General features: G+C 43.3%; 1 protein-coding gene across 1 annotated transcript in view; it reads right to left on the reverse strand.

Moving 5' to 3' along the window:
- ADAM12 (ADAM metallopeptidase domain 12) overlaps nt 1-27406 on the reverse strand; it is a 179508-nt gene that overhangs the window by 43920 nt on the left and 108182 nt on the right. Inside the window, exons 6-11 of the mRNA XM_021526349.3 lie at nt 18642-18825; nt 14748-14813; nt 13861-13932; nt 12201-12370; nt 10230-10314; nt 5280-5428 (exon numbers count right to left, since the gene is read on the reverse strand). Of these exons, the coding sequence (XP_021382024.2) occupies nt 5280-5428; nt 10230-10314; nt 12201-12370; nt 13861-13932; nt 14748-14813; nt 18642-18825 (726 nt within the window). The remainder of the gene's footprint in view (nt 1-5279; nt 5429-10229; nt 10315-12200; nt 12371-13860; nt 13933-14747; nt 14814-18641; nt 18826-27406) is intronic.

Here is a 27406-nt window from a genome sequence, read left to right on the forward strand (position 1 = left end):
TGCATATATTTAATCTTTTCTCCATCATGGGCTTTGAGGAGAACCTTCCAGATCAATGTGAGGTGTTCCATCTCATAATAAATGTACAGAGAAAGCAAAGGAGTGTAGGGCAGTAGGACAGAGCTGAGGAAAAATCCCCACCATTCCCATATCCAGGTGCAAAGGGGATTGGAGGGGAACACCACCAAGCAGCCCCTTCCCCATTTTCCACCAGCTTGTGTCTGTGGGAAGGCAAAGAGGGATGGAGCACATGGCTCTGCCCTGGGAGCCATTTCCATCAGCCCTGAGATGACCCAGCAACAAGAAATGAACCACCAGGGGCCAGTGAAAGTGGATTTTATTGCAGGTCTTGGGCATCCCAAAGGGAAAAAACCAGCTGTAGGATCAGCATCTGCATGGGCTCGGTGAAACTGCCCGTGCTGGGAGGATTCCTGCTCTCATTAACCTCACCCAGGAGGAGGAAATGGAAGAGGGGAGAGGGAGGGAAGAACAAATCCCCCTGCAGACAAGTTCCCTGTGTGGATCGCCTGCATGGAAGCTAAAAGAGCACAGCACTCAGGGACACAGGAAAGTGGGTGAGGGGAAGTTCAACACTTGAGTTTACAGGAAGGGAGAACACCAACTATCAAAATTTTTTCTTCCTTTAAGGCTGGCCAAAAAATCTCTAACATCTCTGAAGTCAGTATTTCAACTTCTTAGCGGGAGCTCACCTGGCTTCAAACCCCATGGAAGGCCCTGTGCTCACTTTTGATGAAGGAGGACGTGTAAAAATTGCATTTCCAAAATAATTAAATAAAAAAGCGCTGCTAATTGGCAGCACTGCTCTGCAGTGCTCAATTCTGCTCACATTTCAAGGGTATAAATCCAGCCCAATGCCTTGGGCTGCACCAGAAGTCTTTGGTATTTATCTGCCTGGCAGGAGGAATATTTTCATTCTTAAAAGGAGGAATATTTTCACTTTAGGGAGATATTTGGAAAAAAAGTGGAATACCGAAGTGGGATCAGTGGCTAAGCCCAGTCCCTTAGTTTCCAGGTAGTAAGATCTCAGTAAAAAGAGCCACAAATCTCTCTAATATTCCTTATTTGTCACTTGCAACTGTCCATGTACAAGACAATTAAAAAAAGTAGAGGAATATCATTACAACAGATGCATAAAAAAGAGGACAATGTGTATTAAATGTTCCTTACTGATTTGATTAGTATCAATGTTAAACCTATTTAAATATGAACATTCTGTAGTACTAAACACTAATTTTAGTACTAAATATTCCTTATTGATAGTATTTTTATAGGAACCACGCCCATTGCTACAGAAGGATTTATGTGATTTTCATAGCAGATACTTGAATCTCTCAAAGTCCTGTATTGACACAAATTTGTGGGGTTTTTGTGCTTGATTCCATGTTGTAAAAAATACATCCTGCTAAAGTCGTAGGTCTTTAGACATTTGTAGCTCACACACAACTGGTGCTCATCTTGCTGGTATCTTTTAAGAATAAAAACTATAGAAAGCTGATTAAAGGATAGATCCAACAGAGTTTAAATTCCACCCTGATCCCTGGAGGTTTTTTCCCACCAAGACATAATTTCCAAGACCTCTTCAAAGACTGAAACAGAAGAACTGAAAGAAATTACAATAATTGATTAAATCCCTTTTAAGTCAACAGCCTTAAAACATTCCCTGTTGTGCACGACCACACCAATGACTCCAAAGTTAAATTCTCAGAGGCCTTTCTGGTATAACTTAGATATTTCCTATTTTTTGTTGACATCAGATAAGGACTTCTCAGTGCTTTTTATACTACCTTCAGCTAGATTTTTTTATTCCACTCATTAAATCTACCTTAAACCAATTAGAAAAGCACAGAATCAGTGCAGTGAGTACACTGAGAGCAGGCTGTCTCTCTAAATGGACGGGGGATGCTCTTAGTTTTGATTTTTTGGCTATTTCTAGAGTGCATTTGAGATAAGGAACATTCATTTGGCCTTCCTTAACAGACAAGCACTTCCAGAGAGGAAAACTTTTCAGTGTTCCTTCAATAATGGTGCTAGAGGGAATATTGCTATTGGTGAGACACGTTGGGTAATTAAATATTCAAAGTGCTAATTTGAAATTGGTGAGATGCAGTTTGGCTCAAGGCATGAAGTGTTCTCCAGGATATTTGTCACGGATTGACAGCACGGTGTCGAGATAAAGCCTGAAGCTATAGACCCAAAGTTTCCATTTCTAAATCAATAATCAGTGCAAACAATCAGCCTGCTCTGGGCTAGGAGGCCACGGCTCTTCCTCAGGCACAAGCTGGATGCAGAGTTTGGTGAAAATCCAAGGAGGGGGATGTGAAAATCCACAAGGTGGGGCTGACTCCCCCTGCCCAAAGCTGTGGGGTGCTGGTGGTGGGCAGAGCCTTCAGCCTGGAAGGTTCTGCAGAAACCCCAACGGGGGAGCTGAGCTGCTTGGGATGGGGAATGGAATATCCAACTCCTACCCTGAGGAACTCTGGGCACAGCCTTGCTCTGACCTTGCCCTGGGATGAGAAATGGAATATCCAACTCCTCCTACCCTGAGGAACTCTGAGTGGGCACAGCCTTGCTCTGACCTTGCCCTGGGATGAGAAATGGAATATCCAACTCCTACCCTGAGGAACTCTGGGCACAGCCTTGCTCTGACCTTGCCCTGGGATGAGGAATGGAATATCCAACTCCTCCTACCCTGAGGAACTCTGAGTGGGCACAGCCTTGCTCTGATCTTGCCCTGAACCAGCCCAAGCCCAGTGCTGGCTGGAGAGGCACATCCAGCACCCAGGACAGGGTCAGACACACCCAAAGGGCTCCAGCCTGAAGGAAGGATGAGGAAGGAGATGTTTAATATTCCTCTCACCAGATAAGCTCAGAAATTGTCCAGAAATTTTTATCCTGAGTTCATCCCTGTGTTTATTGGAAAGTGGAGCAGCTGGATGCAGAACCAGTAACTCAGCTGGAATGTTTCCTTGAGGAGCTCAGAGCCCAGCCCTGCCTGCCCAGAGCTCACCACCACCTTGTTGCCCTGATTTTTAAAAGTGCTAAGTTTTCTTTTATAGCTCTTTTGAAAGTCTTAAAGTTCTCATAGAACTTCTTCAACTTTCTCATCTGTTTACATATTTCTACTGGAGTTCTCACACACTGTTCATGTAAATAATAATTGTTTTGCATTCTTCTTTGTGAGAAAAGAGAATTGATAGACTGTTAGTTTAACCAGTGTAGCTGGAGAGGTAGTGATTCCATCCTCCAATCCACAGTCACCTCTGAAGTGCTATAAATATCAGATACTCAAATAAAACACTCCTTTTTAGCCTTTAAACTTACCATGCATTTGTGTACTTACTTCATGTCCAGTAATGAACCACCTCAGCCCAGAGCCCAGCCCTGCCTGCCCAGGGCTCAGCTCAGAGCCTCTCCTGTGGCAAGCACATTTCTCTCCCTCTCAGGATTTTTCATAGAGGAGCACAGAGAGAAATGAAAGAGCAAACAATTTCTGTTTCTGCTCCTTGTTTTTCCCATGTGGAATGTGTTTGGAGAAATATTTCCCTGGGGTGATGCTTGGTTGGATTCTGGTGAGGATTGTTTGAGCCTGATGGCCAATCCAACCCACCTGGGGCTGGGCTCTTAGAGAGGGTCATGAGTTGAGTTAGAGAAAGTAGTATGTAATTTTAATATCTTCCTTTTTATATAGTATATTAATGTATTTTAACATAGTTATAATAAAGAAATCATTCAGCCTTCTGAATTGAGTCAGAATTCTTCCCATTGGGTTCTCCTGCATCTCCAATACTCTCCCACCTCACTCTGTCCCCAGAGTGTGCACAGAGCCCTGACCTGTGCAGGATGCAGTTCCACGGGGATAATTACCACCCATTGTCTCAGAAGAGCTGAGTTATTTTTCTTTCCCAGACTGTAGAAATCCCTCTCATTCTCCTCCACTCTCACAACTCTTTTGTTTGTCTCTCAACTTGCTGTGCTTGGCCTGTGGCCACAATCCTGATTTCTGCCCTGATGGAGGGTGACAGCTTTGCCTTTGAAGGAATTCCAAGGCTGCTGTTGGGCTGACCAGCAGGGAACAACCCTGCCCAACCCTCCCTGGCCTCTCCCACATTGCTCCCCTTCTTTCCCAGAAACCTGATGTCTTGGAAAAGGCAGAGGGAGAGCTGATCACAATTCCCAGAAGAGGTTTTTAAGCAACAGATGAACTTTAAACACACAGAGTGAATGCTGGAGCTGGAAGGGACTTCAGAGAACATCCAGACCATCCTCTTGTCCTAAGGCACATCCAGCTGTACCTACACTGCTGGCAGATATTTGCCCCACTGGTTCTTACTGGATTCCAGCCACAGGCAGTTTAATTGGAAAATCTTACTTTGATTTAATCCTTTCAGTCCTAGTCTGAACATGGACATGGAGAACTCATTCCTCATATCCTTCATTTCACCAGGAATTAAAAATACATCCCTGCAAGCAGTGACAGCTCATTCTGCCCAGAGTGCCTGAAATTTCAGTGTCTACAAAACACTCTTGTGCCTTGGCACAGTGCCTTTGCCAGCAGCAGAGCCCCCCTTCAGTCCTGCCAGGGAATCAGGGAATTTCCTGAGCTGCAAGGGTCTCACCAGGATCACCCAGTCCAGATCCTGGCCCTGCACTCACAGAAGTGACCACAGATTCACTGGTTTTTATTTCCCACATTTCTAAACTCTTTCCTTGGAAGATCTCCCTCTGGACAAAGAACAGCCTTAATCCCACCGACCTTGCAGATTTAATTTTCTCACAAGCTAAAATTGCTCCACACTTGCAACTGAAGTTTGTGCAAAACTAAACACCTGCTCTGCACGAGACAAAGGGTTTGCAGAGAGTCTAAAGTGCATTTCCTGCATTGCTGAATTTCCTACCCACTCATCTCAGTCTTGGCTCATTTCCTACTGTGACTGATGCTCAGCTGGCAAGATGAGAGAAGGTGAAATTCTGATTTAACACTTGCAACACAGCTTGGTTGGTTTTTTTTTTAATTACCCAGTTTCTTACAGCATTTTTGTCTCTCACATTGTTAACCTGGAAATAGAAAGGTGCAATAGTACATGCGCTCTGATAACATTTCATTTTTTTGAAGAGGATAACTGCAACAAGATCTAATTGGTGTTGAAAAATATTTTCTTTTTTTTTGTACCTTTTGTTCCTGAGGCACAAAATGAAGCCACAGCTGTCCCACTGTAGCTGTAGCTTGTGCAGCTTGCCAGTCTGAGCCTGGCACTTACCCAGTGGAGGGGTTCATGATGCAGCCCCCTTTATCAGTGGATGCTTTGCAGTTGCAGCCCCTCTCCAGCGTGTCGTGATTCATCCCAAAATTATGTCCCAGCTCATGAGCCAGCGTCACTGCTGCACCCAGAGGGTTTTCTGAGTGATCCTTTAAAACAGGAGAACCAGTCAATCCAGCACATAAACCCAACTCAAGGCACACATTCCCCCTCTAAGGTCCCATCGCCCGTCCTCTGAAATGTTTTATAAGTTTAACAGCTGAAGCTACTCTGTTGTTAAATAAACTCAATTTTAAATTCATCCTTGTGTAGGGCAAAGTGGGACTTTCAGGACAGCCTTTCTGGCCACCCAGTCTCCCCATGACACATTTGAAACCATTGAGAAGCTGTGAAAATCTCTTTACTGGGGCTTAAAATTCTGCTGTTCAAGAAATCCCCCAAACTCCCAAGTGCCAGCAGTGCTAGAGAGAGGCCACCAGATGTGGAGTGTTGGAAAGGGAAATAATTTATGGGTGAGGATGAGTGTGGTGAGGGACAAGTGAGAAGATCCTTCATGTCAGGAGGCAAATTAAAAATGCAGCAAGAGATTTCACTCAGTCTATTTAATTTGCCTCAGACTGCTTCTTTAATATCAGAATGTCCAAGATTTCACAAACCTTTTAAGAAAAACCAAGAACATTTAAAAATATCCTTTTTAAAATTAAAGGCCAAAGCAAGCCAAAATCTTTCATGGCCTCTTATTAACCTATAAATTCTTTAAATGTTGAAAGTGTCAGTTTGAAATTTTAACATTAATCCATGTATAAATGCTGATTTTTGGGACAATCATTTCTGAGAAATTCACTGCATGATTTGATTACAGGCTGCTGATCAGAATGATGTTTTGGCTTAACCACAAGTAAGAGACCTTTCCACACTGATCATTTTCCTTGAGGGAAAAAAAATCCACTACACTTGTAAGAAAGCTTTCCCTGAAGGCATAAACGTGTAATATAAATGCATGATCCACTATTTATCAGTCAGTAAATGGAATTACTGTGTACAGCTGCCTGCACTAGAAGCGTGCATGAATATATTCACTTTAAATAACTCTTTCAACATCATCTGAGCCAAACTCCAGACTAAAAAGAAGCGAAAGGTAAAACTGTCTAAAACATTATCTATGTACTAATGGAGGCCTTAATACATGACTTGGGGTAGATTTAAGAGTTTCTTCTTTCATCTGTCTGGGCTAATATTTTTAGTGAATCATTTCTCAAGCAGCAAACAAAATCAAGAAGATAACACAGTCATTCTGAACACATCAAAATGCTCTTTCTGCAATTGGAATAAACTCAAAAGAATTTTATCTGTCTCTTTTAAATGTCTCTTTTAAAAATCTTTTTTCCTGAATTTTAAGATCTTTCTATAAAGATCTTGTGACAGCCAGTTTGTGTGCAGTTTGTCCTGCACAACACCTACATAATGAGATATCTTATCTAGATACTGGTCTGATACAGATGGGTTTATCTTTGTGCACACAGTAATTGATGGAATAGTTAGAGAATTCAGTGTAATTGAACCTGATGTCATAAAAAAGAGCACAACCTCTCACTCAAATGGAAAAAAAAGCAGGGCTGAAGATTAAGAAAAACAGCAAAATAATTCCATATAATTTACCACTGACTCACTGGATGATGCTTTGAAATTTGGGCTATCTTGTCAAGGCAGAAACTCCTCACTGAGCTACAGACACACAGCAAATTGAGCTCAAACTTCCTTTATTTTTCCAGCTTCTCCTCCACTTACTGAGCAGTGATTATATTTCTCTGAATACTCTGAAGCTGTCAAATAAAACTAAAAGCAAGGATTCACACAGTCCACTCCAGAAGTGGAGCAATAAATGATGTGAAATGTAACTTGGGACTTGAAAAGGCAAACAATTATTCCAGCCCATGCGGTTCTCATTACTTGCTCAGATCCACTTGGAATGCAATTTTATCAGCTTCTAGAGAGGGTTTTTAGAAGGAGGAATGTGATGCCTCAGCAAAAGAGGTTATTTGAAGACAGCATAAATGAAGATTATCAAAACAAACAGTGACATGTTCCATTTGATACTGAGACCGTCTAAGTATCACAAGGACTAAAGAAATGAATAGCAATGTGACTTTGATTTATTCCACCAGGGTCCTTCAAAGTTAACTTGAGCACTAAAAGTCATTACCAAACACATTTCACAACCACTGAATAAGCAACCATCTACTGTTAAGACATTATAAGCTGTTGCACAAAACATGCAGCTGCTTTCAGCTGAATTCTCCTTCATTCCACTGGGATTTAAATCAAACCCTAATCATTAAATGCTGTCACCTACAGCTCCCCCAGGCAAATGCCCTGCTCCTGGTATTTTCAGTGTGTGTTCACTCGGTTCATGGAGTCACAGAGTGGTTTGAAGTGGAAAGGACCTCAAAAATCATCCAGTCCCACCCCACCTCCCACTGTCCCAGCTGCTCCAGCCCCAAAGTCCAGCCTGGCCTTGGGCACTGCCAGGGATCAATTTCCTGCTCTGGGCACCCTGTGCCAGGGCCTTGCATCCTCCCAGGGAACAATTTCCTCCTAATTTCTAATCTAAATCTCTCCTCTGTAAGTTTAAAACCCTTCTCCCTCGCCCTATCACTGTCTGCCCAGATAAAAAGTCACTTTCCTCTTCTCTCAGAAATATTTTACTTTTAAATCCATGAATTCAGTGGGCAACCTTTGGAAACAGAAGAATGAAGACTGAATCACGTCAAAGACTTGCTTTAATGCCAACTTCTCTTTGGTTTTTCTATGACACTACGGAAACTTCACAAGAAAATGAAATGATAAAGGTCTTGTTAAAACTTCTCACACTCACATGGCTGCTCTCCCTGCTTTGAGTTCTTCTGAGAATTAATGGAGAAAGGGTGTCACCCACTGAGAGAGCTCAGCCCTATAGAAAAGAGACAGGCAGGCTCCCAGGGAGGCATGACAGAGGAATTTAGATCATAAAGTACAGCTGACTAACTGCAAAAAGAACCAGGAAAATCACATCAGACAAGAGTCACTCCAGATTTTGCATTCAAATGTCATTTCTGACGCAGTCTCTCATTGTCTTTTCTTCCAGAACAGGTTTTAGAGTGTGGGAGCTTTTGGTGTTGAGTGCTGGGGGTGGGATGGGTGAGAAATTGGCTGAATTATGAGGTTGGCCAAATTTTCATTTGTGCAGTGTCGAGACACCTGAGCCCCTGACCTTCCCAGGCTGAGAGTGATTCATTCTTTCATAGAATCACAGAATCTTTTAGGTGGAAAAGACCCTTAAGATCATGGAGTCCAGCTATTCCCCAGCACTGCCAAGGCCACCACTGCTGATGTCACAAAGTGCCACCTCCACAGGTGTGGGGAGGGATTAATTAAACCAGTACAAATAAATAAATTAAATAAATTAAATAAATTAAATAAATTAAATAAATTAAATAAATTAATCAACACATTTATTAAACCGGTATAAATAAATGTGGTTTGTCTGTGCCTGAATCAGCCTTTGCTAACTCAGGGGATGGTTGGGCAGCTGCACTTTTGGGTTTTGGGGTGAGTGTTTGCTTCATTTGGATTTGACTCCATTTTGAGGATTTGCTTAAAGAACTGGAGAAAGTTTCTGGCTATTCTGTGCAAGTTTCAAGTTAATTTGCACCTCAAAAGCTTAAATTCACTGAGTCTTTGGGTAACATTGTGCTCCCTTTCATGACAGAAGCTTCAGCCTGGCCCAGGACTCATCCACAGAGCCTGGGTTTGTCCTGGACATATAAATTAGTCCCATCTTTATGAGGATGCTCTAAAGAAATGCTGATTCTTGTTTTCTTGTTGCTGGAATGAACTATTTGCAATTATTCTCTTTAAAATGACAGTTTCCAGAGCAAAGAGGACTGACTTGGCTGTAAATTATACCGTGGAGTGTTTTAAATCTTATGCTAAAAATTAAAAGGACAAAAAGTCATCATTAAGGGCATCTCTGACTGCAGATAAAGCCAAGGCAGTGACTGCAGGGCTGAGTCAAATGGGTAAAATGGGGCTGTCTGCTTCATCTGTGCCTTTACCAAGACTTGGGGGTGCACTGGGACACTCCTACAGCTCTTTCTTCCTTTTTTTCCTCCTTTTCCTTCTGTACCTCTCCCCCAGGTACCCAGTGAGTAATTCTCACAGACAGCAATTACAGACTCAGCTTCTCAAGCTATCAAGAGCCTCAAATCTTTCTCTTTTCTACGACTTTGACACAACTTCTCCCAAATTATGAGATTTCATCATTCTATTTTAGAGCTTCTTCCCTCCCTCTCAGCACAAAACGCTGTAAAATTGAAATTAAAAAAAAGAAAAAATTAGAAAAAAAGTACATCAGAACTCCTTGAAGAAATTGGACAAGATGTTTGCTCGTGTGTTCACCATGTCTTGCATCTAACAACAACAATAATGCCCTGGGAGAGACTCAGCTGGAATAAATGCTGCCATTGTTTGTTCTTGCTGTCTGGCAATGCAATAAAACCTCTGCTGCAAAGATGGAAAATAAGGCCTAACACAGGAAACTCTATAAATACAGAATAAAATCAATACAATAAAAGATTCAGGATAGACTGCTGCTGCCTGTAACACAAGTATGCCCAAGTGTATAACAAACACATCTTCTGGTTCTCTTCCTTCACAGCACCTCAGCACCTGGTTCAATAACAATTAGAGGTATAAACTCCTTGCAAAGAGACCCTGCTATATTTTAATGCAATATTTTGGTTTTTTTCACTATGGAAACCATAATTTACAAGCAATCTGAATGGGGATATAGACAACAGAGAGATGGAAACTGGGACAAATGGGGCTGGTTCAGGAGGCTGGACCGCAGGACCTGGTGTGGTGTCACCCCAGTTGGGCCAGCTGGAGTGGCTGAGTGCTTGCCCCACTTACCATGACGACCCCTCCAGACTGCTCTGCTGTGCACATGCTCATGATGGGAGCCATGCCAATGGTGGTCCCCTGGAAGTACACCCCGCTGCAGGAGGGGGAGAGGAGACACAGAGCCACCAGTCAGTGCCAAGATACCTCCCTGCTGTCCCCAGCTCTGCGTTTCTGCCGGTCTCAAACAAAGACCCCGTTTCTGCTCCTCACTGTTGCAGCTCTAAAGCAATGGAAAGCCCAGATGGGCTGTGCTGCCTCAGCTGAACTGAACCACAGTGTCCCAGCTCTTGGGACATCCATTGGGTCACCCCCAGTGGATTATCCCCATTGGATCACCCCCAATGGATCATCCCCATTGGATCAACCCCATTGGATCATCCCCAATGGATTGGATCACCCCCAATGGATCACCCCCACTGGGTTGCCCCCAATGGATCAATCCCAATGGATCATCCCCACTGGATCATGCCCATTGGATCACTCCAATTGGATCACTCCCAATGGATCATCCCCACTGGATCACACCCAATGGGACCACCCCCAGTGGGATCCCTCCCACTGGATCCCCTCCAATGGATCATCCCCATTGGATCAACCCCATTGGATCATCCCCAATGGATTATCCATACTGTGTCACCCCCAATGGATCATCCCCACTGGGATCACCTCCATTGGATCATCCCCAATGGGATCACTCCCACTGGATCGCTCCCAATGGGATCGCTCCTAATGGATCAGGATCAGCCCCAATGGGATCACACCCAATGGGACCACCCCCAGTGGGATCCCTCCCACTGGATCTCCTCCAGTGGATCATCCCCATTGGATAAACCCCATTGGATCATCCCCAATGGGATCACTCCCACTGGATTACTTCCAATGGGATCACTCTGAAGGGATCAGCCCAATGGGATCACCCCCAATGGGATCACTCCCACTGGATCACTCCCAGTGGGATCACTCCTAATGGATCAGCCCCAGTGGGATCACCCCCAATGGGATCACCCCCAGTGGGATCACTCCCACTGGATCACCCCCAATGGGATCACTCCAAATGGATCACCCTCCTCAGTTTTTACTGCTGCAACAGGACCCTTCTTCCCTGTCTTTGTTTCTGAAGCTGGGAACAGGAGTGCAAGCACAAAAACGATGTCTCTAACTCAAACAAATTTTGTTGTAATGCAGGGGGAAGTTTATGTGCCACTTGTGATGATGCACAGCCTTGAATGCAATAATTTCTAACAAAGTGTTATTATACATAGAGAGAAATCAAATATCTCAGGTGGGACAGTTTGGAAGGGCTCAATTTATTCTTATTCAGGTAATGTAAAAAGTAAATAACTCCTTTTAATTACGGAGACATCAGGTGTGTTTATCTTCTCAGTATAAAGAATAGTCAATTTATTAAAAAAGAGGTGTTCCTCTTATCTTGTTTTTTTAAGAGTGCTTTTACTTTTACAGAACCATAGACTGGTTTGGGTTGACAGGGGCCTTTGCTCAATTACTTTATTCCAAGAAAAAGCAGCGGGGTAAAATATGTTTATGGTTTAATTTTTAAATCATGAATGCAAATAAATTGTCTAAATTGGACAGAATTTTAAAGCATACTGAGGTCTTTTCATTAAGAAATAGGCTTCACGTTAGGGTCAGAGCAGGACTGGCTTTTCCAGTGAAAATTTAGACTGAGGGCAGTTTAAACTGGTTGTAACTTCACACCCTGAGCATGCAGCAGCTGATTACAACCTCCTGCTCTACACGAGTTGTACTCAGGACAGGCTTCGAGCACCAGGGCTGGAAAAGGAAACTCATCTGGAGCATCTGCTGCTGGGCCCTGCAGAGTGATTTTGGGTTTGATGTTTGCAGAGGGGAAAGGCAAAACCTCAGGAAGACAGATGTTCCTTCCAACAGCTCAGCACAGCTATCCTGAAATCCCCAAAATCTCCAAAATCCCGGTGGTATCAAATCCAGAGTCAAGCCTACCTGATCAGCTGTGCATTGTCATGGGCTTTCCGAGGCAGGAGTCTGAGCTTTCTCCAGTCCAGGAACTCGTGCAGGCTGGTGAAAGGGTCCTGGGAAATGGAGCACTTATCCATGTCATTCCACACCTCCACTCCCACCAGGGCCACTCGGATGTTTAGTGGCCTGTAGAACTAGAGGAGAAAAGTAGCATATATGTTGTCTAAAAAAGATTTCAGACTAGAATATTCAGATTAGGATATTTCAATAAAAAAATAATGAACGTTTCTTGTAGAGGTTAAAACAATTTCTTCTTCAGGGCAAAACACCTGATAGCACCCAGAAAACAGTTCTGACCCAACTCAATACCCATAAGCATTCAGAGATCCAGGGATTTCCTACTTCTCCCTGTCCTACCCAACCCTCAACTCCCTGCCCATGTCCTTCAGCCCTGAAGGAGCTCCTGGCCATGGCAGATGAGTCCCCCAGGGCTGCCCCACCCTGGATTTCACAGATCCCATTCCAGAGGCAGAGGAGCTGTGCCGTGCTGTGGTTGTGGATCACAATAACAGCTGAAAACGAGCCAGGGTCACCAAGGCTTGCAGAGCAGATAAAACCAAGTGATTTCATCTATTCTCCCACCAGCAAATGCCATTCTGCTGCAAGAGGGGAGCCAGAGCAACATCAGCAGAGCCACAACAGCTCTAACATGAGATTAATGTGAGGAAGGAGTCAGGGATTGATCAAGTCCAGATTTGCCTGACAGGCTGAGGAAAACACCCAGTAGATCTTTGTCTTGTTTCTATGCATTCCAGTCATTTGGAGAACGCCATCGTTTGCTGAGCATAAATTAAGCATGAAGCAAAAAATATATTACAATATGCAAAATTAGTTTTGAGCAGGTAACATATAAACACCTGTCCTCTGGCAATGAGTCAGCAAGACAATTATGGATGAGGTAGAGGTGTCTTCAGCAGATTATTTTTAATCAGGAATGCTTCTCCTTGAGCTCCTGCCCTTGAAGTATCACTTGATACGTTCTCAGATAAATTAAGACACTCTCAGTTATAATTTCACTAATAGAGTCCTAATATTTTCTGGCCATACAGCCCAACAAAAATAAACTCTAATTTGTTCAAAAACCACTCTAAAGGATTCTTAGGCTTTATTGTTTGCTGTCAAGGAATTATTTCAAGACCTAAAAAAATCCAGTGTATGTCCCTCTCTTATTGCTCTCACTCAGCAATCAACTCTGTTTCCTTATTTTTAATTCTGCCATCTTCCTTGGATTGCACATCTTATTAACTGTGTTTTCACAAGCCTTTGTTTGCCTTATAACTGGACCTTCCCTTGTTGCTACAAATGACTTTGTTCTCCAAATTTCTCTTAAAAATAATCCTTTTTCTCTGCAGGTTGTTTTATAGGTGATTATCCCCACCCTCTTCTCTGGTGAATAAAATCCTAGAACTGAATTGGGCTTTTTCTTAGGCATAGATCTTTACATCCCATATGCAGCAGAGCAGAGCTCATGGCTTTGTGTATCAAAAGGCAAATGAAAGGTTTAAATTTACTTTTCCAGAAGCTTTGCTCTGAAACCCCAGCAAAGCTGCAGGGTTAGCTCCTTCAGCATCCTTCAGAAAGTGTAGTAAGGTTGGGAAAAGGGAAACAATCCTCACGTTCTTACCTTATCAACGTAGTTTGCAATTTCTATCAGCCTCTGCTTAATTTTTTCCACATCTTTGCCTTGTCTCTGAAACTTGGAATGCAAAGGATCAATGTACCAGCAGCACAAATGCACAAATGTCACAGATCTTCCCCCCAAGAGACAGCACATCAGGGCTCTTTGGGAATTAGGCTGCAGCCAAAATCCACCAGCAGACTCCTGCTGGATTCACAGTCTGCCTCAAAAGAAACCCAGACTGTGGCACAGGATTTTGGTTCTCATGAAAAGATTTTAAAATCTCCAAGAGTTACATAGGGGTCTTTTCAGGACTGATGTTTTGGGAAATAGTTCTTCTCTTAGCAGGTCTTGCAAAGAGTGATTGCAATTCTCTAAGTAGCAGTGATCAAGGAGACAAAAATAAATAAATAAATGAAAAGGCAGCAAAATAATTCAAGCCAGGATTCAGATCTTTGCCATTCATTTTTACAGCCAGTGCTGGGTACTTTGAAGCTCCCTTTGCAAGCCATCAAGAAGGCAGCCGTGCTCCATGGAATGTGATGATGTGATGGGCAAGCACTGCTCCAGGAGCCCTGACAGCCCCACCGAGGGCACAGTGAATGGCAGTGAGGACTTAACTTGCTCAAGGAATGAATATTTGCCTCTTCTCCCCTACTGACACAGTTCTTTCAGAGTCAAACTCCTTCTGAGGTAATGCAAGAAATTTTGCAACTGAGTATCAATGTTGTCGTATCTTAATATTCCTTCCTTGCTCAGCCCTAATTAGGGAGAATGATTTACCTCAGAAAACATCATATTATTGTCTGAAGCACTTTATTTGCAGTACCATGGCAACTGAACTGAGCTGCCCCTTTGCTGCTCACATAACTTTTTATTTTGCAGTTCCTTACCTCACGATTATCTGCCACAATAACAAGCTCCACGTACTTCGTTGTCTTCAGAGTCTCCCTCTTGTACTGTCAAAAAAACCATGAAAGTCTTATTTTGTTTTCAGCCTTGATACAACAAAGTGCTTGCAAGAGGAAATACAGCTCGGGTTTCCTGCATTTTCCTAAGATTTTACTACACATAGATTTGTAGTGTGTTCCTCCTCCTCGTGGAAGTTTTCCTTACAAAACCTCTCAGGATTTGATCACAGAAAGCAGGAGAGGGGTGCAAAGTCTGTCTCAACCTTTCAGCTTTCTGCAGTTGAAATGTTTCAGTTATCTTTCCCCACAGGAGACTATCCCCTCCAGCAGAAAGACCTTTGCTGTTTCTGTGGCACTTTTAAAGGAGAGATGAAGTAACTTCTAACAAACATTTCACACAATAGACAAACTGGTTACTAAGAAAAATGAGGGATAAAGGGATATTGAGTGAAGCAGAGAAGAGGTCAAACAGCCAACTGATAAATTATATAGGAAGAAAAACCCAAAAATAAAAAAAAAGCAGAACCAACTGTCAGTGTCTGGGGAAGCAAATTAAGACTTGAAAAATGGAAGGCACACATTTAATTCTGTATCTGCATATTCATATAAAATGCAGGTCTAAAGAAACGCAATGCTTAACTGAAAAAGTAAAAGCAGTGAATAAATGATTTGGTAAGAGTACAAAACACATCACAGCTCCTTTGTTACCCTAAATTTAAGTGACCTATTAGTGCCTGTAAAAGTTCTGTGATTTACAGCAGCAGAATCTATCCTATCATTCCTTCCTTGTGTCTGGACTAGGACATTTAGGGAAATGAGGTCTCAGCAGAATATCTGATCTTCCTGCCAGAACTCAGAGGGCTTAAACAGATGTTTGACCTACAACTGACCATCATGTCTTGAGCTGCAGCAAAGCTCTTTAACCTCAAACACGACTAAAGCTTTCCAAGGAAAACTGCTCCAAGGCAAACGGAGAGATCCCTTAAGCACAGCCAGAGCTGGACATCTCCTTCCAGCCAGATTTCACTGTTTTCTTCACATTATCAAACTGTTCCTCTTCATTATCTGCAGATTAATGATTTTGATGTTTTGCAAGAATTAGAGGAAAAGTGAGCGATGCAATCTTTAGTATCTGACTTTCAAACTAATATTTAATAGTGTTGCAAACTCCAATAACTTGACAATTGGACAATATTTATGGATGAAGAGAGGAGTAAAAGCTGCTGTTACTGAACTAAACACCAAGGATGCAAACACTTGACAGAATTACACTTATTAGGGGCTCTGGCAAATGAGCTGAGGTAGATTCTTTTAAAACTTCTGGCACTGGGGTGTGATGTCACTCAGACACAAGTGAGGTGCCACAAAAGGTAAATGGCCATGTGGCTGCTGTTTGTGATGGAATTGATCTCTCAGGCACTAAAACTCTCCCACCCTGAAATTTATTACGAGGTCCCAAAGAGATGCATCTCCAAGGTGCCTCTCATCCTCCTCCAAGTGAAGAAGAAAAGATGATACAGGAAAATCTGGGTTCAAAGGAGCAAGGACAGCTCTGCTACATCAGTCAGTTTAAAACATTTTCCTCTTACCAAGAGTAAAACTGGACTGGAGTGAGCTGGAGAGAAATTGGCTAGCAGGCATAAAAATCACATAAGCCTCTGGTGACTGACTTGCATAACAAATCTGTTCCTGAGATTTGCCCAAAGGCTATGTGAATTCCTAGGATACAATATTTATTTATGAAATATACCTAATTATGTCTTCTTTCAGCTTGCTCTCTGCAGCCAGCTGCATCAATGCACAACCTCTTTGCTGAGTTAATCCTTCAGAGCTGAGAGGAGTCAATGACACAGCCATGGGAGCTGGGGGACAATGGGCTTTGTTCCACTGACCATGGTCTCTCTCCTCTGCTTCTTCCCTACCTGATCCTGTCCCAAACCTGCTGTCCCAGCAGCTGTACCCCTTCTTCAGCCTTCCTGCCCGGGAACTGGCATGGCTTGGATGGACTCTGCAGTGGTGCAGCCTCTCTTTCCTTATGCTCTAAAAAAATCCCCTGCCTGGTTGTGGTCACCAGCACCACCAAAATGTTTTTTTTTACCTTGTGGCTACAGAGGAAATTCCCTACTGCAGGGAGTGTCCTACACACCAGACATCCTGCAGGGTCCTGTCTCAATGGAGCTCAGCTGGAAAATGCTCCTTGGTGCAATTTGAGGGTCCAGTGAGTTAGCAAAGGACCCAGCAGGGCACAGCCTGTCTGTGACACCCTCTGCATCTCCTGCCTTGCTCCACTGGGGCTCCTGCTTGGATCTGGGAAGTGAATCTGCTGCTTGTCCCATCCCTCATCTGCACTAGCATCTAACCAAAGCCCTCGGTGGTACACTGATCTCACATTTCAGCTCTGCTCAATAAGAATTTCGTGTAGCTGGTTGAGTGAAGAGTCAGGGGATAAAACCAAACAAAAATCTTCCCCCAGACCTGTCAAGAAGCCTAATATTTTCATCATGCCCTGAACCTTAGACCATATTTCTGTTTAATTCTGTCACCAGAATGTGGTGTGTGATTTGGAGCAGCTTTATGTCTCCCCACTTTGCAGGTCATCTTTATTTGACGTGCCCAGTGACATACTGCTTAGTGACAACACTGAAATATGAAAACTCACTGCACACATGACATTTGACAGCTTTCAAAATTCCTACATTAGAAGCTTAACCAACTTACTCATTAAATATCTTGTACCTATCCATATGATGTGACGTTGACAGGTTTTATAATTATGTCCACTGAACCACAGCAAAAATATATTTCAGATATTTAAAGTGAAATTTGAGATGCAGTTGAAGCCAACAGCAAAATGAAAGAACCATAAAGGTAATAATAAAATGGCTTTGGTTGTGTCACTTTGCTACACGCACACATTTTATTTCTTCATTACATTGACTACTTCAGTGGAATTCAAAGTCACAAACAATTTGGGGAAAACTTAATAAAGTTGTATCTCCAATGTTTTCCACCCACACATGCTTTTAGAAATACACTTAATTCTTATAATGTCACATGCAAAGGCTAATGCTCTAGATGTAATATTCCTGAAAATATAAAATAAATGAATTGCATTGCATAATTATATCTCGAGACGTCACTGAGGTTACTTTCCTTAACAATGGACCTGGTGCAAAGCCTGAGTTATACATGCAAATACAAATCTCCATATGTGACATTCAATTAATGCTGATGTCATATTTGTATCATTATATAATTCCTGAACACCCAACCCAGTCTTTTCTACAGCCCTTATCCAACATGAAGATGAATTTGTTACAGCATTTCCTCCTCCTGGTTTTTGGCTCATTTAATTCTCTAATTTCCATTATCTAGATGCATCTCACATGAAGTACATTTCTGCCAACATCAAAGCAACTCCAGTAATACATCTGTAAAATAATATGCCGAGAATTTGTTTTGTCTGCATAAGAGACTTTGCTACTAAAATATAGAGGTTCCAAACCTGGTATTAGCAAAGTATCCCAGCTCTCATGTTCTCTTTCATCTTGGGAGGGCAAGAACTTTTCCAGACATTGCTGAATATTCTCAGGGAGCCTCAAATTCTGGTTCTAACCATACAAGAACCAAAATATATGACCATAATATGAGCCCATAAGCTTTTCTGTGTTGAAAAGGAAGTGAAAAGCAAGCTATGCATGGAGACTCCAGGAAAAGTAATAAAGCTTTAACAAATAATTTCATCTGCATTTCAGCAGATGGCACCAAGGGAAGGCGATGGTGTGGGTTAAGGTTTTGCTGAGTAGAGACTCTTGTGGTGGGCAGTAAGATGAAAATGCTGCCAACCAGACACAGAAAAGCACATCAGCCACCTACCCTGGCAGCAGGAGAATGCTGTGGCGTGGCACTGGCAGCAGCCCCCGTGGCAGGGATGTCCAGCTGGTGGCCACAAGATCCCGGGGCTATTCTCAGATTCTCCGCTCGGTAGATCTTGTGTTCACTTGTAGCACCTTCCAATGGCTCCAGAATGTAGCTGTTGTTTTCAAACACAATAATTCCCCTGGGACACAGGAGAGCAGAGTGAGACACGTGGTTTTTAGGAGCTTGTCTACACCAGAGTTACACCAAGTTTAATAATGATGGAGTATGAGAAAGCAAAACGCTGATTTACAATGTCACGGGTTCGCAGAGCAGGAAACATCAAAGCTGTACATTTGTCATTGCAGCACACACTATGTTTTAAAGGAACCAATGGCTCACAGAAATTTGTCTCTTCTGAAGTGCTGCACTGCAGAGAGCAAAATGATATTTGTGCTTTATTTGTTTTCCATTCTCCCGGTGATGCATTGCCGACGCCGACGGAGCCGCCGCGAACGGGAGCGAAGCAAAGCCTGGAGAAAGGCTTTGGGAAGGAAGGGACAGTGGGAAAACCTTCATTCCAGAACTGCAGACTGCTAAATTACAGCTGCTAAACCAAACCCTGCCAGATCCAAGAGGCCTCGTGGTGTTGGGATGGGTTATTAAATATTGCCCAGCGGGGCAGCAGGGGGAAGATCACACATAGGAAGAGTTGGTTCCTGTTTCGCTCATTTTACTGCCCAAAAGAGTAATTTTGACAGCAATACCACCTGCTCCCTGAGGAGCTCACAGATTTTCCAGTGGAAGTTCTCTTGCTGAACTCTTTAAGCTACAACCTGCAAGAGGAAAGGAACAGGGTCCTTGTGCTGGGTCCTGCCCAGTTGTCCTGAGGTGCCACAGCAAAACAAAGGTGAGAAAAGGCTGAAAATGTGACAGGCTGGGAGAGCTGGGGGTGTCCAGCCTGGAGAGGAGCAGCTCCAGGGGGACCTCAGAGCCCCTTCCAGTGCCTAAAGGGGCTCCAGGAGAGCTGGAGAGGGACTTGGGACAAGGAATGGAGCGAGTTTATTCTCTTAGTGTGTCTTTTTGGTGTTTTAGAAGTGTCTGTCCTTTTTATTTCTGTCTGTGCTGTGACAAAGGTAAAATACAACAACCGCTGTGAGACCAGTGTCGCCGTACAATTTTTCAGAAAGTTAAAAAAAAGAAGGATAAAATAGGAGAAAAAAGACCCAAAAGCAGGTTAATGATACTATGAAGACTGATTTGAAAATAAATTTGTAATTATTAGGGAAAAGCTACCTTTGTTATCCTCTTATTAGGAGATATGATGAAGAAACTCAAAGTCTTTGGTCTGCTAACAAATTAATTGAAGTATTATTCCAAGCTGGCTGCACAATTTTGCTTCAGAGCACCATTAACACCAGTCCAGCCAAGCCAACAGACGTTTTATTGGTGACTGGAACAGCTAAAAGCCCAAGAGAGAAAAGCAGCCTGGGAAGCCACGACACCAAATCTGCCTAACAGCAGTCCCAGGAGCCTGTTTTACTGACCTGAACCAAGGCTCAGGGTCTGATAATTCATCTGCAGCTTCCTCAGTCCCCTTGGCAGAGCAGGTGAGACACGCTCACCCAGCAGCTGGGAGTGATGGATCAGGGCTGGGAAAGCTGGGCTGATTTATCCCAGCAGCTCCAGCCAGGATCCCAACAACCTTCCTGACACATGAGACATCTCGGGCAGGTCACCCCGTGATTTGAGTAACCTCACACCTCACAGCTCAAAATTGTTGTCAGAGCTGCCTCACTCCTTGGAGGATTTAGGGAATTAGGAGAATATATTTGCTTTACTCCAAAAACCAGCAGCCCTGTAATCAGCACAATCAAATAAGGATTGTTGTCTTGGCCTTGTGCAATTAATCATTTAATTTTGGAGGCAGGAGTCCATTAGTCACTCTTTGAAATGGGCCAGCCTGACCAGCTCCTGTGTTGACAACTCAGAAACAACAGAAAAGCATGCAGGGGTTTATTTTTAATGCTAAATTTGCATTTCTTAAAACATTCATTTTCAAAATTAGAAACTTGAACAATTTTCTTCATTACTTACACTAGAAAGGGAGACAGTTGTATCCTGAGTAGACTTGTCTCAATTTTAATTCTTTAAAAAATATTTTAAAGTGAGCATCTTGTTTTCAGGAGTTCATATCCAAAATGTGCCACATCAATGCCACATTTCCAATGTATCTCTCATGAACCCAACCTCTGTCTGAAAGAACTAAATAACCATTTCTTTAAAAAGAGCTAAATAACTATTTCTTTACACCTCATTTCTTTTAGCTGCTGAGGGTATGGACAAATGATCAGATCCCAGAATGATTAATTTGGGTTTTTCCTGAGCATACCAGTCTGATTCCTATCCCATGGGACAGCCTGGGCCTTTAAGGACAGTTTCATTTTGTCTATGGAGCAATCCCAGGAGAAGGAAAATCTGCAGATTCGGCAGAAGGAAAACCAGACTTTTCATTTAAAGCACGCTTATCCCTTGAGTGCTGCCTACAGGATATCAGCACTTGGCTTGTGACCATCTGTAATAAGATAATGAATATCAAATATGAATTTTCTTGGCCAGCTCTCTGGTTTTGACTAATTTTCTTTCTCTACAATTGCATTTTTCCCCCATTGTGCAGTGCCAAGCACAGCACCTTAAAAATGTAACGAGTCAAGAGTTATGGTTTCTTTCTTTTTTATTTTTTGTGTGTTTGAACAATACCCACCAGTCATACACGACTGAGAATTTGAGGCAAATGAAATAAATCCATAGCTACTGGTTCCTTCCACTCTCCTCAGGAGTTTCCAAGAAGCCTCAGTTACTCCTCCACCATTCCTGTGTCTCCCCCTTCAGCAGGGTTCTCCCACACTCCTGAGTCAGCCCATGTTCCCAGAAACTTTTCTATTTTTCAGGAGCCATTAATGTTAAACAATGCAATGTTTTCCACCGTGGCAAATAAAATATTCATGTGGCAAATGGCATATCAAACTACAGATCCCCAATCAAAAATTATACAAAGAACCCCAAAGAGATTTCAGCAAGTCCTTAAGACCAATCTGTGGGATTTCTATCAGAAAAAAAAGCTAAAAGAATTCCCAGGATTATAAATGTTTGAAGGGGAAAAAAAGCAATATGAAAAATTCAAATTTTAGTGTCAGGTGTTTAATTCTGTGTTTTCCTCAGTCCCAAACCTACAGATGCTGGGAAGTCAGAAAGATTTGCAAATGAGGCAGGCAGGAAAGCCAAGAGACAACCCCAACCCTACCTGAAATTCTCCCTCCATCACTGGTAGCAGAGAGGAAGGGAAAATATCCATCCCAAGAGCACGTCCAGACATCAGCTCCCAGGCTCCAGGCCAACTGGAAGCAGCTCCAGTGTGGTCCTGAGCCTGGGTTAAATTTGACTCCAGCTCTGCACAGGGTTTGGTCCCTGCTCATGCCTGGGGTCAACACCAGACCAAGCACCTCCACATCCCTCTGACCCTCCCTGGACATGGAAAACTCACGGGGTTCTGCCTCCTGTCCTCCCTTCTGAGCCACTGGGAATGCCTGCATGAGATGGGAGAGCTCTCCCTGTCTCAAACAGAAATTAAAACATCTCAAAGAGAAATTAAAACTCACATCATTTCACATTGCCAGGAATCTCTCAATCGGGGAAAGGCAATTTAATGGAATAATTCCACTTTTTAAACTGTCGATAAAATCAAATACAATTTTTTTTTTCCCCTCTTAAAAAGGAAAACCAAAACAAAACCTAAAGCGAGGCCAGTCGTATTTCATATATCAACAGGCTTTAGGAAATCTCAAAATATAAATGGGATTTTTCTTTTCCAACTTGTCAGTAGAAGCAAAGGTCCTGCCAACACAAACCATCAACACATACTTGTCTGAGAAATTGTGATGCTGCAGCAAAACTTGGCTGGGACAGCACTATATGAAACTATTATATATTATTCTGCTGCACTATACAGGGGAAATTAAGTAAATTGATAAACCTGAGATCTGTGAGTGCAATTAAACATTTGGTTTTAATGAAGCTCAAAGTTATATTCATTTTCAAACAACAATAATAAAAAGCTCTATTTCCACTGGCAGAGGAATGTGGATGTCCTGGGTTGGTGAGAAATAAATTAGAAGGCAATTGTGCTCACACACAAAATATTCATTTAAAGTCTGTGCCTGCCCCCAGACTCTGCAGTGCTCCTGTGCCACCTGAAACCTCCAGGTCCTTTATTCATAATCAGAGTTCCAGCTTCACAAGGACAGGGGCTGATCCCACAGCTCTCCCATGGATTTCAAGGAGTTTTTGGTGAAAAGGCACCAGAATTGGAGCCTTGTGACCCTGGAGTGCAGGGCTCCTCAACTAAGGGGTGATCTGTGCACTCACAGGGCATTGTTATTTATTTTTATTATTCATTCTACATTCCCAGGGCTCTGTATTACAAATTCCCAGGCAAGTAAGCAGGCAAACAAACAAAAGGGGAAGAAAAATGAAGTGGTGAATGAGAACTTCACTTTTAAGCTGTTTTAATAAGCTGCAGATGGATAATATGGGGATAAATGAGCAGGATGATCTATTGACTGTTTTTCTAATAGAGCTGATATTTAGATATTTTTCAAATGGTTTGGTCATTCTTTAAGGGACTGGGAAAATCAGGAGTCTGGAGGCAGATGTGCTCCTGTTACTGCCTCTGTCCCTGGTCACCTCTTTTTGCAACAACTCCTCACCTCTAGAATAGAGGCAATTTTAGTATCCACAGAAAAAAACATTATCTATTGATGAAGAGCACAAGAGGAAAGAAAAACAATCCTATTATCCTACTACACTGCACAGCAGGATTCTATTAAAATAACAAATCTGACCCAAATCAACCAAGGGCAGCCTCTCAAAGGGGGTGGAAGCAGTAGCACCACTGGTTTTACATCTCACAGGAGTGGTGGAGGTGGATGTCTCACACGGACACATCATCACTCACAGAGCTTCTACCCCAGCCAGTGCCTTTCATGAACCTGAAAATATATTCTCTAAAATGAAATTATGGCCAGAACCTCCTGCAGCACACACTTCATCCTTTCTCAATGCAGGACAGATCTGCCCAGAGTGGACTCAGATCGAGCTGCAACTTTGATTCCTGAAATTGCAGCAAGGAGTTACTTGGAAGGGAAGAGAAAATGGAATTTCATGTCCAGTATTTGGGCTGCAAGGAACAGTAATTGTGCTGTCAGAAAGTGTCACATGTGGGGGTGAGGAAGGAAAAAAAAGGAAAAAGGAGAGAAAGAAAGGAAAGGAAAGGAAAGGAAAGGAAAGGAAAGGAAAGGAAAGGAAAGGAAAGGAAAGGAAAGGAAAGGAAAGGAAAGGAAAGGAAAGGAAAGGAAAGGAAAGGAAAGGAAAGGAAAGGAAAGGAAAGGAAAGGAAAGGAAAGGAAAGGAAAGGAAAGGAAAGGAAAGGAAAGGAAAGGAAAGGAAAGGAAAGGAAAGGAAAGGAAAGGAAAGGAAAGGAAAGGAAAGGAAAGGAAAGGAAAGGAAAGGAAAGGAAAGGAAAGGAAAGGAAAGGAAAGGAAAGGAAAATTAACATGACTACCAATTTAGTGAGCACATTTTATCCTACCCTGCAGCAAACAGAGACAGGACAAGAAGATTCCAACTTGCACATCCCACTAAATGCCAGGAGCAGGGTGGATGGAGAAGGAGCTCAAACACCTGGGTAGGGATCATCCCTCGTTCCTGTCCTGGCAGGGATCCCTGTGCACACCATGGTCACAGGCTGGACTGATGCTCATCTCAGATCACAGAGGTGACCCTGAGCCAGGAGCTGCTCCCCTGGGACAGGCTGCATACAGAAGCCATGAAACCCCAGAAAGTGAAAGGTTTTTAATGTTAAACTCAAAATCCTCCAGGAGTTTCCCGGTCAGATAAATTACAAACCATGCAGGATGTTTATATGAACTAAAAGCTCTTCCGAAAATATGGAGGAAAAGCTCACATCCAAACCAGTGCTTTTCTCAACAGGGATTTTCTCCTAACTTAACTTTTGGATGAAATCTCTTCTTCTGCGGGGAAATGATGCTTGAGGATTCGTGAGGAATTTACATTTCTTTTTCTCACTGGTTTCCTACTTCCATTCCTTTTTTCAGTAGTTGATGTCTGGAGTGTCACATTTAAATCCCCTCTTCAGCTGACTGTGTCTGGGCTGCAGTGAGTTCAGCCAGACCATTTGAAAAAAGCTATTGGCAGCCTTGGGTACCATAACTCTGTAATCCCAGTAAAAATGAGCATCAGTTCCATTCTGGGGCCTTGTCCCCATCCCTGTCACTGTGGACACTGCATCTTTCAGCTGCTGATGAGGCTGGACAACGACTGAACACTTTCTGTATGTGTGACTGGGTTAATTACCTAACAGTTGGGTAAAATATCTGATGACATTCAAGTGCATTTTGGGGTTTCAGAAGAAAAAGGCTTCCTGGGAGATTTCTATCCTTAGGCTCCCAAGGAATTTTTGGGAGCACCTCTCAAGCTCTCCCCATCTAAGAGGTCACTGCAGGTGCTTTAATAGCTGCACATTCCCATGCCAGGGAGGTTTGTGTCCTTCTCCAGGCTGCAGTTCTGGGTGTATTCAGCACTCACAGGGAAAGTAGTCAGGGAAAAATCATTCAAGTCTAAACAAATTCATCACAGAAGATGTGAGCGGTGGCCACAGGCCAAAATTATTTGCTAAAAACTTGAAGAGCCTCCAAGCTGGATAAACAGAAGGGTATTTCCTGAGGACAGGAAGGAAATGGCTCAACTCTGTCATACCTTCACCTTCCCACAAGCTCTGGCTTTCTGATCCAGATGGACACACAGAAATCCTGATTAGCCATTGTTCCCTTTTCGTGCACTCAGCATTTCCTGAGCCCTCTCTGCCATTCAGCTCCTCCTCCTCCTCGGAGCCAGCAGGATACAGATTGAGGCATGATTAGATTCTCCTCTAACCTGCATTTTAAGCAGCTCTCAGTGTCAACCCCACTATTTCTGCCATTGTGCTCCTACGTGAGGTGAGGAGCTGGAATGTTATGTGTGTGAGGATGGAACAGAGCTGAAAAATGTGTGTTTGAGAGAGCTGAGCCTCCTCCTCTCTCCTCTTCATCCCTTATTCCTCTGTCTGCCTAAGAAACTTAAACCAAACTAACTTCAGTTTTCAGATTTCACACAAGTCTTCCTCATCACAGAACAACCATGAGATGTTCAGGAGCTAAAACTACATCTCAACTGCTCAGCCACATGGAGGGAAGACCTTGATGGTTGGGGGAGGGCAGAGCAAGGTTCCTCCAGCTCAGCAGCTCCTCTCTGCCTTGGCCAACAGCAGCAACTCAGGGGTGAGAGATAAGAACAGAACAAGCAGCCCCGGCTCTGAGAGCAGCAGTGTCAGGGACATCTCAGGGTCTGACAGCCCTGCAGAGGCTCCCTGAGCTCCCCTTCCCAAATTGTCACATCTTTTTGGAATCCATTGATTCTGTCAGTGATCCACTGACACCCACCTGTGACAGCTCCAGTGCCTTTGTTATGTGAATAAAAAGTACTTTCCTTTGCTCTCAAGTTTCAGCTGATGTCTCCTCATTTTGAGGTTAGGAAGAATATTCAGTAATTGTCCCCTCTCCAGCGTGACATTCAACCTTGTTTCATCGTGCTCCTTTTCTCCGTCACTGCCTTTCAAAAGTGACAAAACCTAGTCTATATTCTCTCCTTGGATAAAAGCTGCTCCATACCTTTGATCACAATTTTTGCCCTTCTCTGTACCTTTTCTGGATATTGCTTCTTCCTCTTCTGAGATGAAGCAGGGGAGGGGAAAACAAGAACTGCATGCAGAACTCAAGATGTGAGCGCTCTGTGGATTTATAAAGTGGTAATGAGAGTTCTTGTTTTATCCTCTATTTCTGTCTCAGTAATTCCTATGATCCCTTTTGCTCCTTTGACTGCTGCTGAGCACTCAGGCTTCAGAGCACACTGAAATTTGGAACTTATTCTTTATGAGTAGTTTCATGTCTCTTAATGAACTCTGCTGGTCTGGGGGAAAATGCACAGCCCCTACCTATCCACACCTGGAACAATGCCCACAGTGCCTGTCGGGTGGGAGGGGGAAGATATTGGTTCTCCAGGATTTCAGAGGGCTGACAGCACGCACTTCCTTTCATTTGGTGTTTTTCAGGCACTTGAACCCCAGCTCCACACAGCAGCTGTGTGAGGTAGGTAAGAATCATTAAATGGATTTCACAGATGGAGAAACTGAGACAGAGAGATTTGTCTGATTCACTTAGAAACTGTCACAAAGTCAGGAACAGACCCTGAAAAGGGACCTGGCCTCCCTTCCAACAGCTGCTGCAAGGGAAAGGGCTGCTCCAGGGACTGTCCCCACCTGGGGCTCCATGGCCACACAGAGCCTTATGTCTCTGCTCCTGCAGCTTGGAGTCTTTATCATGCTGTGGAAAAACAAGAGTCTCTGCCCCAGCAAGCTGGTGGCAAATACATGATCCTGTCCTATCCCATCCCATCCCATCCCATCCCATCCCATCCCATCCCATCCCATCCCATCCCATCCCATCCCGATCTGTTCTTTCAAGCTAGCAAAGCTGCCAGCAAAGTAAGCCAAGGAGTTTTTCTGGACTGTCCCTTTTTTGCTGCAGCCTGGTCTAGTGGGAGGTGTCCCTGCCCATGGCAGGGGTGGAACTGGGTTCCCTTCCAACCCAAACCATCCTGTGTTTCTGTGAT

Source organism: Lonchura striata, chromosome 7 (assembly GCF_046129695.1).
Source record: "Lonchura striata isolate bLonStr1 chromosome 7, bLonStr1.mat, whole genome shotgun sequence".
Taxonomy (NCBI): Eukaryota; Metazoa; Chordata; class Aves; order Passeriformes; family Estrildidae; genus Lonchura; species Lonchura striata.